This window comes from Genypterus blacodes, unplaced genomic scaffold (genome assembly GCF_046128005.1).
Source record: "Genypterus blacodes isolate CSIRO-AG114 ecotype Tasmania unplaced genomic scaffold, CSIRO-AGI_Gbla_v1 ptg000070l_1, whole genome shotgun sequence".
Taxonomy (NCBI): Eukaryota; Metazoa; Chordata; class Actinopteri; order Ophidiiformes; family Ophidiidae; genus Genypterus; species Genypterus blacodes.
In genome coordinates, this window is record NW_027466880.1 from 4,535,222 (window position 1) to 4,550,010 (window position 14,789).

Genomic DNA, 14,789 nt, shown 5'->3' on the forward strand with positions numbered 1-14,789 from the left:
TTTATTAAATTCGTTACCAAGCAGACCCTCTTCAGCTTGATCTCTGACTCTTACGCGAGTGTTTGAACTCTGACAGAAGTTATCTTGGCTGTTCGAGATGCCGCGGGTGTATGTCGGCAAGCTGAGCAACCATGTTCGAGAAAAGGACATGCAGAGATTCTTTAGCGGCTATGGCAAACTATTGGAAATCGACCTGAAAAATGGGTAACATTGCTAAGCTAACGTCATGTTAGCCACGAACACGCAGGCGCTCAAATGCCTCAAAGGCAACAACTAAGTTAATGTTATGTACATATTTAACTAAGTAGAAACAACTAGAATGTAGTGTTCCTTGTTGTGCTATGTGAGCGTTCATGCTTTGTTTGCGAAACTACGCTAGCTAAAGTAACAGTGGCTGATGCTAATTGTTTACAATTTGCTAACAATGCTGCAACAATAACGATTAAGAGACTTTTTAAAGTTATTGTTTGTCTCAAATGTTACGTTCTGGATGTCGAGGCCCTCGGGGCTGCACAGCGTATTTACATCCCCCGATCCTTCCACTCGTAGAGACGGAGTGATGTCTGCTAGAAGCGGAATCATTCTAGGGCCAAAAGAAGAATTCTCTTATGATTTCATGCAGAATTTGTGTGTAATGTAATCGACATTTGAACTTTTGATGCGCTATCATTTTGACTAATAGCAAAAATGTAATACTTTATGTCAAAAAGGGAAGAAGACTACTTTTTAGGATGGTGATTTAGCTTGACTTATTGATAGCCAGTTATATGGAAATTCACTGTTTTTGAGGTTAAAGGCACTTTTCTTGAATCGCAATTGGATTACGATTTATATGTAGAGCCTCTGCAAGATGACAGATTGTCTGATGTAGTAACATTTTCAGTTCTCCTCTCGTAAGAGAAATTGAGCAAGTTCATCTTCACATACTATATTGTAGATACAATTAGTAAATGCAGTAATGAACAGTGAATTTAATACATATGTAATGAGGACTTTAAAAGATGATAATGTGGCGGCTTTGAAACGTTTCAACACTTCAGTTACTTTTGTTTAGAAAACATTTAGAAACTTCTGCCTAACATTGTTAAGGTCAATGTCTAATTAAATCAAATTTAATTAATTTGCTTAACCCAGTATCACATACAATGTCTCAAAGGGCTTTACAGGCCCACAACGGGCATCTGCTGGCAGTAAATGGGAGTTTAGCAGGCACCCAACTAGTTTTAAAACCCACATTCAGATAAGATAAGAGTGTTATCCATTTGCTGATAGCTTCACGTAGGTTAAACAGTATTTCCTTATTTGACTGGAATAGGCAAGAATGTTGAAGGCACTACCATTAGCTCTGCTAAATATATGATGTCGTCTTGACATGATCACAGACATTTGTGGAGTAAATGATACACCAGCTGTTCAGACACACGTCTATTCAAACACAGCGTGTTGATCTCTTGCAGGTACGGCTTTGTGGAGTTTGAGGACATGCGGGATGCAGATGACGCGGTGTATGAGCTAAACGGAAAGGAGCTGTGTGGAGAGCGAGTGGTCATTGAGCATGCCCGTGGTCCGCGGAGAGATGGCTATGGGGGACGCAGTAAGTTCAGAGGTTACACATACATAACACACATGCCGTTCTCAGATTTCATGCCTAATTACTTTTATAATGGCAACATGACTCGGGGTAAGTGAAGCCGTCTCATCTGTAAAAGGGGGGCCCTGCAGAAAAAGTTTGGGAACCACTGCATTGTAGATTTATCCTGTCATCCGATTCCTGCCGTCTGGATCAATATAACACACATACAGCCTACAGTTAACTATTTGAAAAGATATTTAGAGATTGTGTCCAATTTGCAGTTTGTACTAATTGATATTGAGTTTTTTGTGTTTTACTCTGTAAAAATACTCAAAAGGAAAAACATCTCAAAATAAGATGCAGGTTCTGTTTTTCATTTTCCGGTTTTGTTTGAGAGTAGGAAATCTAATAACTGGAAGGCCGTGATGGGTCCACAATGCTACCGTACGTAGAAATAAAGCTTTTATACAGTGAGACAAGATGTGAACAAAGCCCAGAAGTAATGTTAAACAGACGGCAAGACATGTGAAGCAATAATGTATTCAGTTTGCCTTCGACATTAACAAAGTGCTTGATGTTTCAATTTGAAAGAGTCCACTGCGGGCTGGGTCCAAGTCCATTGAGGGTAAAGATGACAGCCTGACCTGTTTGGCCCGCCCAGGCTTTCCCCTTACAATGTGTGTGTGACCTTTGCCCTTTGACCATTGATTGACATAACCGGAAGCCATGATGACAGCATCCTATAGACAAGGGTGATGGGTGAGGAATCCTGTTGGTTTTACTGTTGCAAGACAAGTTGCAGAGGACCAAGCCAGCAGGTTTTCAGCTGCATTGACTGCCTCCCAGTGGTTTGTTGTAGAACAAATGTCTTTTGGTAGGTGCCATCTCTGTCCTATTGATTAACAAATAGATTCTGTGCAGCAAAAGAGATACTAGATTGTTGCGTAAGTTCAAAGAGTAATAAACAACCCACTCCCTCCTCTGGTTCTTGGGCTGTAATTGTCATCCGACCAATCGCATTTCAATTCAAGTCCATCCTAAAGCTTCAAGTAAAGAGGCAGATTTGGACCTCTGTGATGGAGGAGATAAAATGCAAATGTGTGAATTAGGTGTTAAAATTGTAGGTTCCATCATAGAATAAAGCCTATTTAGATGATTCATTTCAAACAGGCTGTATATATATATATATATATATGTATATATTTTGATCAAAATGATTGATTATATATATATAAAGCACAGTTAACTTTGTCTTGATATTAATTGCATAACAGTCGAGATTTTCTGCTTCTTACATTGAAGTTAGATGGTAATAAATTTTGATCAATCTTTGGTTACAGGAGGCTCATCCCGCACTTCAAGTTGCATTTCAAAATGTGTATGTTGACGCAGGAAAATGCAGTCCAGTTTGTTATGGAATGATTTTCCGTTCTTGTGTACAGGACACAGAGTACTGCTGATTCCCTAAGTGCTTAATGGGTTTCAACTTGCTCGCACTTTATAAATGGACCTTAACAGCATAACTTAAATGCAAATCAACTAGGCTCCGGGCTACCAAAGCTAAACGTAATACCATTGCCCTAATTTTATCACCTGACTCCTGTACTTGACACTCGATGAGACTGATACTTGATGAAAAGTTGACAGCACATGGTAGTCTAATTCTAACTTAATAGCACAGCCAAAGTAGTACAGGTCCAGTCTGAACTTGCTGTTGGTTATTCAACCCTTTCGGCATCCACACACGTCTAGTCTGTCATGGTATTTTAATTGAATTTATTGTGTCTTTATTGAAGGCAGCGGCGGTTACAGCAGTTGGAGTCGCTCTGGCAGGGACAAGTACGGGCCGCCTGTACGCACTGAACACCGCATCATAGTGGAGAACCTGTCGAGCCGGTGCAGCTGGCAGGACCTTAAGGTGAGGGTTTTATCTACCTTTGTTGAACACCTTTGTTGAACACACTTATTGTAAGTCGCTTTGGATAAAAGCGTCTGCTAAATGACCGTAATGTAATGTAATGTAATAATGGATGACGCCCGGCTTTGTCCATTTGCCAGAATGCCAACATGATGTAATGGCTCCCTGCATGTTTTTGGTAAGCGCAGGTGCTCCTCAACACGCCTCTCAATTTCCTGCTGTTTTGTTTTTGTTTTTTGTACAAGTCAAACATATTTTAAGCTCCATTTACCAGCACGGTAACACAAGGCAGTGGCGGGGGAAAGAAATAGTCTGTACTTCAGTTGGTGGGGAACAATTCAATGACTTTAGATATTAAAAAACACAATATGTAGTCAGAAGCTTTTAGCCAAAGCTCTGCACGCATGAGATTTGAATACAAATCACATTGTCTCCTCAGGATCAGAAAGTAAGTTGCCTTTCTGTTGTGGGAATGATGAGGAAGTAGCAGTGCAGTCACCTCTTGCTCTAATCTTCAATGCACTCAGCATACAGTGCAAAAGCAAGCGAGCAACTCCACATAGATTCAGATAGTCATTCCTTCCTGAACCTTCCAATCTTGAGTGTGCTTTTTGTTTCCTCTGCCATATTGAGCCAAAACTGAGTTTGTTTCTTTTTAGGATTTTATGCGGCAAGCTGGGGAGGTAACCTATGCCGATGCGCATAAAGGACGGGCCAATGAGGGTGTTGTTGAATTTCGGTCCCGCTCGGACTTGAAACGAGCCCTGGAGAAGCTGGATGGCACCGATATCAACGGAAGAAAGGTTCATCTGGTGGAAGACAAAACGCAGGGCCGGCGCTCCTATTCTGGAAGCAGATCCAGGAAAGTGTATTTGGACAGTGCACAGATGCATTTGTTTATGTGCTTTCTACTGTTTTTTTATTAACATTGGGGGTTATTATGTGTAATCAACAGGTCTCGTAGCAGACGCCGCTCTCGCAGCCGGAGAAGCAAGAGTTCTCACAGCCGTTCCAGGTCTCGCTCACAGTAAGTGTGGCAGGAGGCTTTGAATATACATTTTTCATATTTTTTCAAGCTACAGTCATCACAGCTTCAATCCTGCAAAAGTCGTGAAATGGGAAAATGTCATGTCATGTTATCTAGGTTTGGAAATGTTTAAGAGAAGTTGAGATGGAACCTGACAAATTACATATTTGTTTCCTGGAATTCCACTTCCGTGTCATCATAGAAAACCCATTCTTACCCAATTCAGTACAACTTTATTTATATAGCATAAGTTATCTCAAGGCACTTTACACATAAAGCATTTAAAGAGGCTCAACATTTCCCCAGAGTAGGCACTTAAAGACAGTGGCGCTGTTCAAGTAATAAACTCTAGGATTTAAAAAAAAAAATAAAAAATTGTTAAACCTTTCATTAATGAAAATTCCATTCTGTCTTATTTTTCTCGCAGCAAGCGCCGCTCCCGGTCAGGACAGAAGTCTCGATCAAAGTCCAGATCCAAGGGAGGGTCCCCTTCTAAATCCCCGGAGAAGTCTCGCAAATCACGCAGTCCCTCCAAGAACAAGAAGTCTCGCTCCCGCTCAGACACTCGTAAGTCACGCTCCAAGAGCAGATCAAAATTCAAGAACGAGCGCGAATCCCAAAGTCGTTCTAAGGAGAGATCGGTCAGTAAGAGGTCTCGGAGCTGGTCCCGGTCACAGAGCAGAAATAAGAAGTCCTCTAAATCTCCCTGCAAGGATCGTGGGGCCTCCAACTCCCCGGTCAAGCGTTCTGAGTCCCGCTCCAAGTCCCGTTCTAGATCCAGATCAGTTTCCCAATACTCACCAATTTGTTACAAGATGTTAAAGAAAATGAAAAATCAATGAATGCTGAATTACATCCCAGTCATGTCCCCTTGGAATGTTTGTGATGTTAACAGATTTGTACTATTTCGATTGTTAAATCATCTGTATTTTATTTTACTAGAAGGAAAAACAACTTTGGTTCTACTCTTTTGAGTGAAATGTCTTGTCAGGGTTTGATGAAAGCTGTCATAACAGTTTCTCAATTTCTCAAATTCTTTCTAAATTCAGAAGTTTTTTTGCTGAAGCTCGTTTGTCTGTATTCCAAGTCAAAATGAAAGGAAGGTTGTGACAGTGACATCATCATTGGCATGTGCTGTAGCAAATGTGTTTAACTAGTCATCCTCCATACCACGTTGACATTTTGAAGCTAACCAATTTGTAATGTTTCATTTGAGTCAAATAAAGTGTATTTCAAGTATTGTCTGCCTCTTCCAACAGCTGGAGAAACCAAAGGTGCTTCATGATGTTTGAATGTGGATATTAGAGCAGTACATTTTTCAGAACCTATATTAGTACTGAGTATTTTTTATCTACCACACATTATTTACATTCACTTATCAGAGGTCTGCAAAGTGGTCCTAGATCCCAGGACTGCGGGAACTCTATCCAAGTGTACTTGGGAACCTCTTATACCATTTTCCTATTTTAGAGGTATTCCTTGACCGTGCATAACATGATGGTGTAACAAACAAGCAAATGATCCATACATACAGTCTGGGTGGTGGGACTAAAGGTCTTTCTGTTTCCTCCAGGTGAGTTCAGGATGAGCTGTATTGTGATCTTGTCCTCTTGGTGCATGCACTGCCTGATAACCTCATAGTTCCATCTGTTCATCATTCAGTTTTGGATTAGGCGACTACTATTTTATTTTTTGTTCTGCGTTGGACCTGAATACTTGAGTCTGCTTTTCACTCTCTTGAGTTCTCTTGGAGGCGTGTCACTGTAGTTGGACAGATTACCTCCCATTTGTGACCATTTGTTCATCCTCACTGGCTAGCAGCACACTGTTTTTGATAGGATCCACTTTTACGTCACCTGGAGTGTAATTCTTCTCATTGGTGTGACTATCATTGGGTTGCCTGGACTCAGGGTTGCCATGACCACTGTGAGGCACTAAATTGATGTTGATGCAGGGACATATAGGATTGGCTGTGCAGCATGAACTGAGACACCAGCCAACAGTCCGACTCCATCTCTGGTTCAGGGATGTCTGCTCAGATGATCTGATCAGTGTCAACAGCCAAAGCCTCATACAGGAGCAGCAGGACGTGGGCTTGCTTCAGTCCTTATTTATCCCTCATAGTGTGCACACTAGCTTTCATCTGTGACATAATTTATGATGTCATTATGGGGGGTGGTAAGGCGGATCCATTCATGTCTACAATTACTACAATTTGGTGATGCAAACAAATAAAACTACTTATTTTATGTAAATGAAATCAAAGCACCCTCGTAAATGCCAGAAGCCTGAACTCGTGTTTTTGTCAGGTCTGATAGTTTGAATGGAGCACGATTCAACTCAAACGACGGCCGTACTAATGCTCAATGTTCACTTATGATGAGATATAAGAAAGATAATATTGAGAAATGTAACCACAGAAAGCCTTGGAATTATCTCATGAAATGACGCGTGGTTGCTATGTGGCTAGCGCCCCTGGTTACCAACTATACCCATAATGCATCACTACTAAGAGCTTCCGAGGTAACTTGTGGAAAATAACATTTTAAACATTAAGACGTTAATTTAGTGGTAGCAAATGCTAGTATACGCGAACAGTTTCCCAGGGGTGATTTTAGAACAAATACATCGATTAGAAGAAAGTTATTTGTAGTCCGTAATGGGAACATGACGATAAACTCGCATCTAGTATAAAGCTTGTGGGCTAATGCTAAGGTTAGCTTGCTAATCGCTATATTTTGCTACGGTATGACAGTGTATGCTAATCATGATATCACAGTCTGATTGAGCGCCTATCGCCTAACATTTGTTAGTGAATGTTGTTTAATTTCCCTTGGTAACGTGTTTTTGGTAATCTAATGCACAGCTGAGGCAGTGATGCTGTAATTAACTTAGAGATGGTTAGAGTTCTTGGCTGATGAACTGTGCTATGATTTACAGACTTACCACTCGTTTCTATGTGTGTGGGTGCAGGCAAACATGGAAAAGGATCAGCACAATACTGTGGTGTTTAATGCTTCCAAGAAAGAGGTGTTCACCATCAACAATGGATACAAATCCATGCAGAAGAGACTCAGAGCTCAGTGGAAAATACAAAGGTAAAGTCAGTTTTATTTTAAGGATAAACTTCAGTGTCACTGTAGGTTTGCACAATTACATTTTTAAGAAAAAGAATTTTGACCCCATGCTATTTGATAGCTCTTAAAAAGTGTGTTTTTTAAGAAGCTCCATAGCTTTATTGTTGATGCATCTTATCAGTATGGTTTGTTGGTTGTGGTGTCTCAGTCTGAATTAAAATGAATTTGGAAGTGTGCCACAATAATAGCAATAGCATTTGTGTGTAATGTGTGACATCAATGTTATATGACGTTGATGTCTGTCCTTTTGTTTGAGTGCTTGCTGTACACCACATTGCCCCTGGGCGACAGTAAGGATCTACTCTCCTCTACTCTTTATATTCAAGTTTGAAAGAGGAGCTTTCTCCAGAGAGGCTCAAGCACGTCAAGCTGTGGATTACTGCAGGCCCGAGGGAGAAGTTCACAGCATCAGAGGTGATGGAACCTTCCTATTTGTTTTCAGTATAAACTGAAGGGGTACTTTTCTCAGTCCATGGGGCACTCGGCTTGGGAACTGGAGGGTGGCAGGTTCGAGCCCCCTGTGGACCAAATTGCGTGGACTGGCAGCGGAAGAGTTGCCAGTTTGCTGCCAGGCGCTCTTGAGCAAGGAACCGAACACCAATCTGCTCCACGGGCGCTGGCTGCTGGCTGCCCTGCGGTGCCCCCTCTGGTGCAAGTGTGTATGTGTAGGAGGGGGTGCAAGACTTTCTGATGTGTGTGACATGCATTTGTGTGTGAAACAGCATGTATGCACTGTGACAAAGGACAAAGTTCAGTTCTCATTTCTTCCAAGCAAATAAAATTGAAGCCCATATTGTCCCACTCTTGTTTCAGCTGGAGGTGCTTAAGCAGTACTTGGATGCGGGAGGAAACGCCCTGGTCATGTTAGGTGAAGGAGGAGAAGTGAAATACGAAACCAACGTCAACTTTCTCCTGGAAGAGTTTGGAATAGCCATCAACAACGGTGCCTATAATGAAATAAATTGATTCTTGGCTTCATTTATTCGGTCTGTGGTGCTTACTGTGTTTGTTTCCTTCATCTCTTGATCCATATTCCAGATGCTGTTGTGAGGACCGCTTATTACAAATATTTTCATCCAAAAGAGGCACTAGTGTCTGATGGTGTACTGAACAGGTTTGTATGTCTCTTATGTTGTGTTATATCTCTGTTTTTTATGCAGTGTATTCATTTAAAAAGATTTATGTGTTTTTGATTTAGTCTTATGTTACCACTTTTGAATGCTGCAGCTCAAAGGTATCTGTTCTCCTCTCTTGTTTAGAGAGATCAGTCAAGCTGCTGGGAAAACGGTGACGGGAATCGCAGACGAAGAAAGCGTTGGGAACAATTCACAGTAAACATCCAACTCGTTACCTCTGTCTTGTCTTGAAGTCTGTACAGTGTTTAGTGGGTGTTTGACTTATCTCTCCTTTGCATTTGTGCAGGGCTCTCACGTTTGTGTACCCGTATGGTGCCACCTTGAGTGTGATAAAGCCTGCAGTGGCTGTTCTTTCAACCGGCTCAGTCTGCTATCCCGTCAACAGGACCGTCTTGGCCTTCTACGAGGGCAAGGTCAGAGCCATAGTGTTTGTTTTTCTCTGTGTCCTTGCACTGAGGGTTGTTTTCATATTGCACTAAAGGAGGTAAAGCAAACAGTGATGCTGATTGGTCAGGACTAGAAGTGCTCTCCTTCATGACGCAAAATGTCTCCTCAAGCTCACCACGTTGCAATGTTATTGCTCCTTTTTAAGACCTGACAAGCAACAACTGTACAAAAGTGTGCAGATGTCATAATATGAGAATTTGTCTTTTTCGTCAAACTTTTTTTTCTTCAGAGGGCATCGTTTGAACCTTCATGCACCATTATCAGTTGTTCCTCTTCTTCCTCATTCTAGTTGGGGCTGCTATACTCATTTATATGTATTTCATGTTCACAAAATCCATAATCCACGGCCTATCCTTTGATTGGTGCTCTGATCTGGGTTGTTGTGTTGTAAAAATGTGTTTTCACCCGCAACGCACGATACCAGGTTTCACTGTACACAGGCCAAGACCACCGATTTTTTTAGCAGACCAGAGCTAACCTGTTTGGTTCGCACCAGAGTGTAACCACAAATTCATACCTGCCATAACGGGCAGCAGGTGTAAAATCTTCCTTATACTTGTGGATGTATAACTTGAGGAGACGTTTAAAGTGTCTTATGTTGTGTGTATGTTAAAGGAAGCCGGCAAATTGGCAGTGTTGGGTTCCTGTCACATGTTCAGCGACCAGTATGTTGACAAAGAGGAGAACAATAAGATATTGGTGAGTATAGTTTGTGTTTAATCACTGTGTAATGAAGGTGTGTATGTGTGTTTGGCTACACCCTGGAATTTTTGACTGTCCAATCCAACTTTGTCACTCTAGGATGTGGTGCTCCAGTGGCTCATGACTGATAACATCCAGCTGAATCAGATCGATGCAGAGGACCCAGAGGTCAGGAAAGCTCATGTATCTCACAGGAGAGCGGAGCCTTTAACGCCGTATTGCAAAGTGTGTGACACCCCTCTTGTCCTTTGTGTTCCCCAAGCTCACAGATTACACCATGCTGCCCAACACGGGGTGCCTGTCGGAACAACTGCGAGGTTGCTTGCAAGCGGGTGATGAAAACCCAACAGACTTCACCTCCCTGTTCGACAGGTCTTTGTTCAGGTTGTCAACAGAGTCTTTGCCCCAAGTCATCAGGTGAGAACAGACCTGGGAACTTGACGACGATCAGTCATTATGCTTACATGCACCTCAAAATTCAAATTGTGAGCAAATCACAGGTCAATAGATAACCCCACTAGAGGGACTGCACTGAACTTATATGTAGACTTAACATAAAGCATGTAAACCCTGAAGACAACTGTTTGTTTGTAGCTAATGGCAACCAAATGTTTTTTTCGGCAGTGCTTACAAGCAACTCAATATCAAACACGAGCAGCTTCAGCTGATCACGCCACAGTTTGAGACCCCTCTGCCTCACCTTCAACCTGCTGTAAGGTTCAATCCCAGCTTTCTCTCTAGCCCCAAAATGTTTACATCCATCTTTTTCATTTCTCAAAGGTGGTGTACATGTTTGACTCACCTCAGGTGGCGTGTCTCTGTCGCTTAGGTCTTTCCTCCTGCCCTCAGAGATTTGCCTCCGCCCATGCTGGAGCTGTTTGATCTCGACGACGATTTCTCCTCTGAGAAAGTGCGTTTGGCTCAGCTCACCAACAAATGTAAGTGTAGCTCCATGTATTTTACTAAATATCCTGTTTGTTAGGGAAAAATGTGTCTGTGAAATTATTCAACTTGTTCCTCTCACAGGCACAGATGATGACCTCGAGTTTTATGTGAGGAAATGTGGCGAAATTTTTGGCGTGACTGCAAAGTTGGACAAAGACCACAGGGACGCCAAACACATTTTGGAACACATTTTCTTCCAGGTTGTAGAGTTCAAGAAACTCAATCAGGTGAGTGGAACCTCACAGTGCTTAAGGTGTGTTTCATGTGATCGCTCCCTGGCGTGACCCAGAACTGGATCTGCTTCGCCGTCGTTGTTCTTATTTCTGCTCAAACGAGCTTGTTGGCGATATGGGCGAGGGTACAGAGACCCTCCTGTGTGTTATCAGACAGACACGGCCTTTAACTGAAAATGTGTTCCTGACTTATCTGCTACAGCTTATCTGTCCGATCAGGAACATGAGAACAGACAAACAACTGTAACTTTTTTCCCTTTATCTATATTTCATCTGATTGATCGTTTGGATAAAACGACTACATATGTGTTCAGTCGGATTGACAAAGAAACGTAAAATAATTAATTAGTCCTTAAAATTGGATGCAGTCCGCTTTATTGAGCTGATCCAACAAAATCCGTTTGATAAAACTGCTGGATCACTGCAGCTGGTGATAAACATTACAGTATATATTAATATATTCATGATTATATTCATTTGAACAACTATTTGGCCTTGAACAATACATTTAGAAATTAAATAACAGAAGGCTTCATCTGTAAGATTTTCAGATTGTGGCTCAAATATGGACACTGGTCAATCTAACATTGTGGTTATAAGAAGAACATTTTGACACACTGATGTTCCTTCATCATGTCATAGTCTCACCCACTGAAGACGCAAGGTATGGGTAGTGAAGGAACATGCAAACAATTTAGCTAATGTATTATGTCTTGAACGCATGCACAATGCATACACTAAACCAGGTTATGGCAAAAATCCTGATGGCTGTCACACCCCTGTGCTGTATACATGCGGCTGGTCACTAACTTGATCCCTCTCTTGGCAACCTTTCACATTTCTGAAGCCAGGCTACTGTTGAAAGTGTGGAATGACCGTATTATGTTTGTTTGCTTTGCAGGAGCACGATGTTGAGGCCGAGGCTCCCTTCACTCTGTGATGATTTTGATTCAATGAACACACTCACGTTGGAGTGAATCAGGTGACGGATTATACAACTCTTGCCTTTTAAATATTGGGATTTACTAATCGTTTTTTTTTTTTTTCCATATGAATTCTGCATCAGAATTTCAAAGGCAATTGACAACATTGACAGTTGTCTTAAATATCATGAACTTTACACAGCCTGGTTCTCTTTATGGTTTTAGCTGTCTTCTTTCTTTCTGTCTCTGCCTCTTTCCCACCCTAAATGTAAACAAAAAATTCTGTATATGGTTATGTGTTAAACACATGAACCCATCCAACAGAACTGTGACAATGCGGCTTCACCAGTATCACTTTGGTACAGAACACAGTTATTCATCACCAACACAACCCGTGCGTTGTGTAATGTGTATCACATTTCCTAGGTCCCAATCAATATTTTTTTTTCCCGTTTCTTCCCTTCTGTGTATAAAAAACATCTAAAAATGTCTCATAACTATGCTCATTGTCATGTCAAATGCTTTCTTCAATAAAAATATTTAACAAAAAACAAATAACCACCGATCACAATACACTAAAGCTAAAGCCTTTGCTCTGATTTCTGTCACTATCAGATAGTTCAAGTGTAACAATGTTTCTGCTTACTGTTTTCAAGATGAAAGCTTGATGAATGATTTTTCAAGAAACATCCAGAATATCCTGAGACAAAATTAGTTCCCATGTCTCGTGAGGGATTTTTGACTGTGTAGTTTTTTTTACATGGTAAATGAAAGGAAAATCTCTAGAGGGTAAGAGATAAGTTTATTAAAAATTTCCTTGACAAATCTTTCAGCTTTTTCACAGTGTGAGCATTTTATTGAACACTGTTCAATAAAGTAAAAATCTAAAGTAAAGGTAACATTACCTTGATGTTCCTCTAATATTTATTCTAAAGAACGAGCGTGAGAGTGATGAGCTTGACACCTCTAACAGCATGGCACTTAATTCAAACTGCCTATGCATTTAAAATGCTCAATGGTAAATTATGCGACATTTCAAACAGCAGCCATGACAGTAGCAGTGAAAGATTCTGAAAACCTAAAGAACATCTTAGCCCATGAGTTAAAATGAAAGCGAGTCAGGAATTATGTTGCTTCACTAAAATATTACAGGCATGATCAGTTATAGACTAAAAACGTATCAATCAACTTGCACATAGTGTTGGGTTGTTCATTTCTTCTTTTTTATTCTTTGCAAACCCCCTTGGGTGGTAATCATTGTTGCAGAATGTCCCAAGTCTCTAGTGATCTCACACACATGGATGGGCACAGCGCCAATTAATGGTGTGTGTTCAAAGCAAAAATAATTAAAGATGCCTTAATGTTGAAAAAACTAAAACGACACTTACATCTGATAACCTTTCTGTTTTTTGTTCGTTAAACATTCAACTCTTTTTTTATTTTGTGCTGTGTGTGACAGACATTGTATGTACTGTAATTTAATGCGGAAAGTAAGTTCTTAAGCTTTTTATATCTTCCTGTTACATAAAATGTTGCATAAAATGTAACTTCTGTAAAATTCCTTCACATCAAATAAAGCAGATTGATGTATATATTTAAATATGCAACAGTTGTAGATGCATTGGCAGCCATGAGTGAAATTGAAATGCCTATGTGCAGCTATAAACCTTAATAATGATAATCCTCCACATTAGATCCATCTAATCTGTGTGGAGAGATCTTCCATATACGGAACCGACGGCAAACTCTGCTCCTCAAGAAACATCCGGGCAAACTCTGAGTGTGATAAACACTCAACCCTTCTCATGTCTACTCTGTAAAATAAAAGGAAACAAACACATATAGCTAGTAACTCCTGAATCACTGAAGTCAGATGTTTTTACTGTATTATACCCCAGTGATTTTTGTAGTATTTCATGTTTTTTCAGGAAATTTACATCTGAACTTAGTTACTGACTTTCTGGAGACTTTTGTCATTGGCTTACCATGGTCACAGTCTGTTGAATGGAACCTTATGAGATTACATGAAACAGCTGTTGCCTGTGAATTAAATTGTATGTGAAGATGTGTTTTTGTAAAGAATTCATTTTTATTTGTTTCAGGGTGTTTAGAGATCTTAGCACCTGTTATTCTGGAAAGACTGGAAAAACATTGTACTTATAGGTACATAGCTCTTTTAACCATCAAACGTAGAAACATAATTTAAAAGCTATCAAAGGGAAGAATAAGCATACTTTTATATTATACATATAAATAAATTTTTCCACCCCTCATCTGTGATAAAAATGTACCCTATGCTCTGATGATGTCAGGCAAGCAGCATGCTCAGACACGTGCCCCTGCAGCGTCAGGAAACGCGCACGTGCAGTGCCATGCTGAAAGGAAGGAACCATTTGCAAGAACCAGGCAGGGGAACAGAATGTAAACACAGCTGTAATACTGAAACAAATACGCCAAATCCTCAAATGTCCCGGACTTGCATATACAAAGCCTAGTATGTACATGCCCACCGAGCATTATTTTAACTAAGTTGATAATGATTGACAATATCAGTGTTAAACATGGGCGAACATTGTAGAGTAACATAATGTCATAAACACTCCTAAATATTCACTGAAATTTAATGGTGATATATAGTTCTTAATTTCCGAAGCTGGAACGTGTTGTGTTTATTAAGACAGTGAAATACATCCTGTATCTTCGCTCAAATGCATTCGGGTACACCGTGTTCTTTGTGGAATGGTACAG

At 40.6% G+C, this 14,789-nt stretch overlaps 2 protein-coding genes across 5 annotated transcripts; both read left to right on the forward strand.

The window, feature by feature from the left end:
- On the forward strand, nt 1-5,754 carry LOC143005410 (serine/arginine-rich splicing factor 6-like). Its single transcript, XM_076156823.1, has 6 exons — nt 1-204; nt 1,458-1,594; nt 3,370-3,491; nt 4,151-4,350; nt 4,444-4,518; nt 4,946-5,754. Exons 1-6 carry the CDS (start codon nt 98-100, stop codon nt 5,358-5,360), a joined length of 1,056 nt encoding a protein of 351 aa, XP_076012938.1. The 5' UTR covers nt 1-97; the 3' UTR covers nt 5,361-5,754.
- A 1,254-nt stretch (nt 5,755-7,008) lies between these two features.
- On the forward strand, nt 7,009-14,104 carry ift52 (intraflagellar transport 52 homolog (Chlamydomonas)). 4 transcript variants are annotated; one of them, XM_076156366.1, is made up of 14 exons: nt 7,009-7,041; nt 7,492-7,616; nt 7,982-8,069; nt 8,469-8,598; nt 8,694-8,769; nt 8,915-8,986; nt 9,078-9,204; nt 9,854-9,937; nt 10,040-10,108; nt 10,203-10,357; nt 10,565-10,652; nt 10,770-10,878; nt 10,967-11,112; nt 12,020-14,101. In XM_076156366.1, exons 2-14 carry the CDS (start codon nt 7,498-7,500, stop codon nt 12,056-12,058), a joined length of 1,302 nt encoding a protein of 433 aa, XP_076012481.1. In that variant the 5' UTR covers nt 7,009-7,041; nt 7,492-7,497; the 3' UTR covers nt 12,059-14,101. The 4 variants fall into 4 exon arrangements, with proteins under 4 accessions (XP_076012481.1, XP_076012483.1, XP_076012484.1 ...); XM_076156368.1 differs by having other exon boundaries at nt 7,016-7,041; nt 7,459-7,616; nt 12,020-14,102; XM_076156369.1 differs by lacking the exon at nt 7,009-7,041 and adding an exon at nt 7,066-7,233 and having other exon boundaries at nt 12,020-14,102.
- Nucleotides 14,105-14,789: the final 685 nt, after the last annotated feature.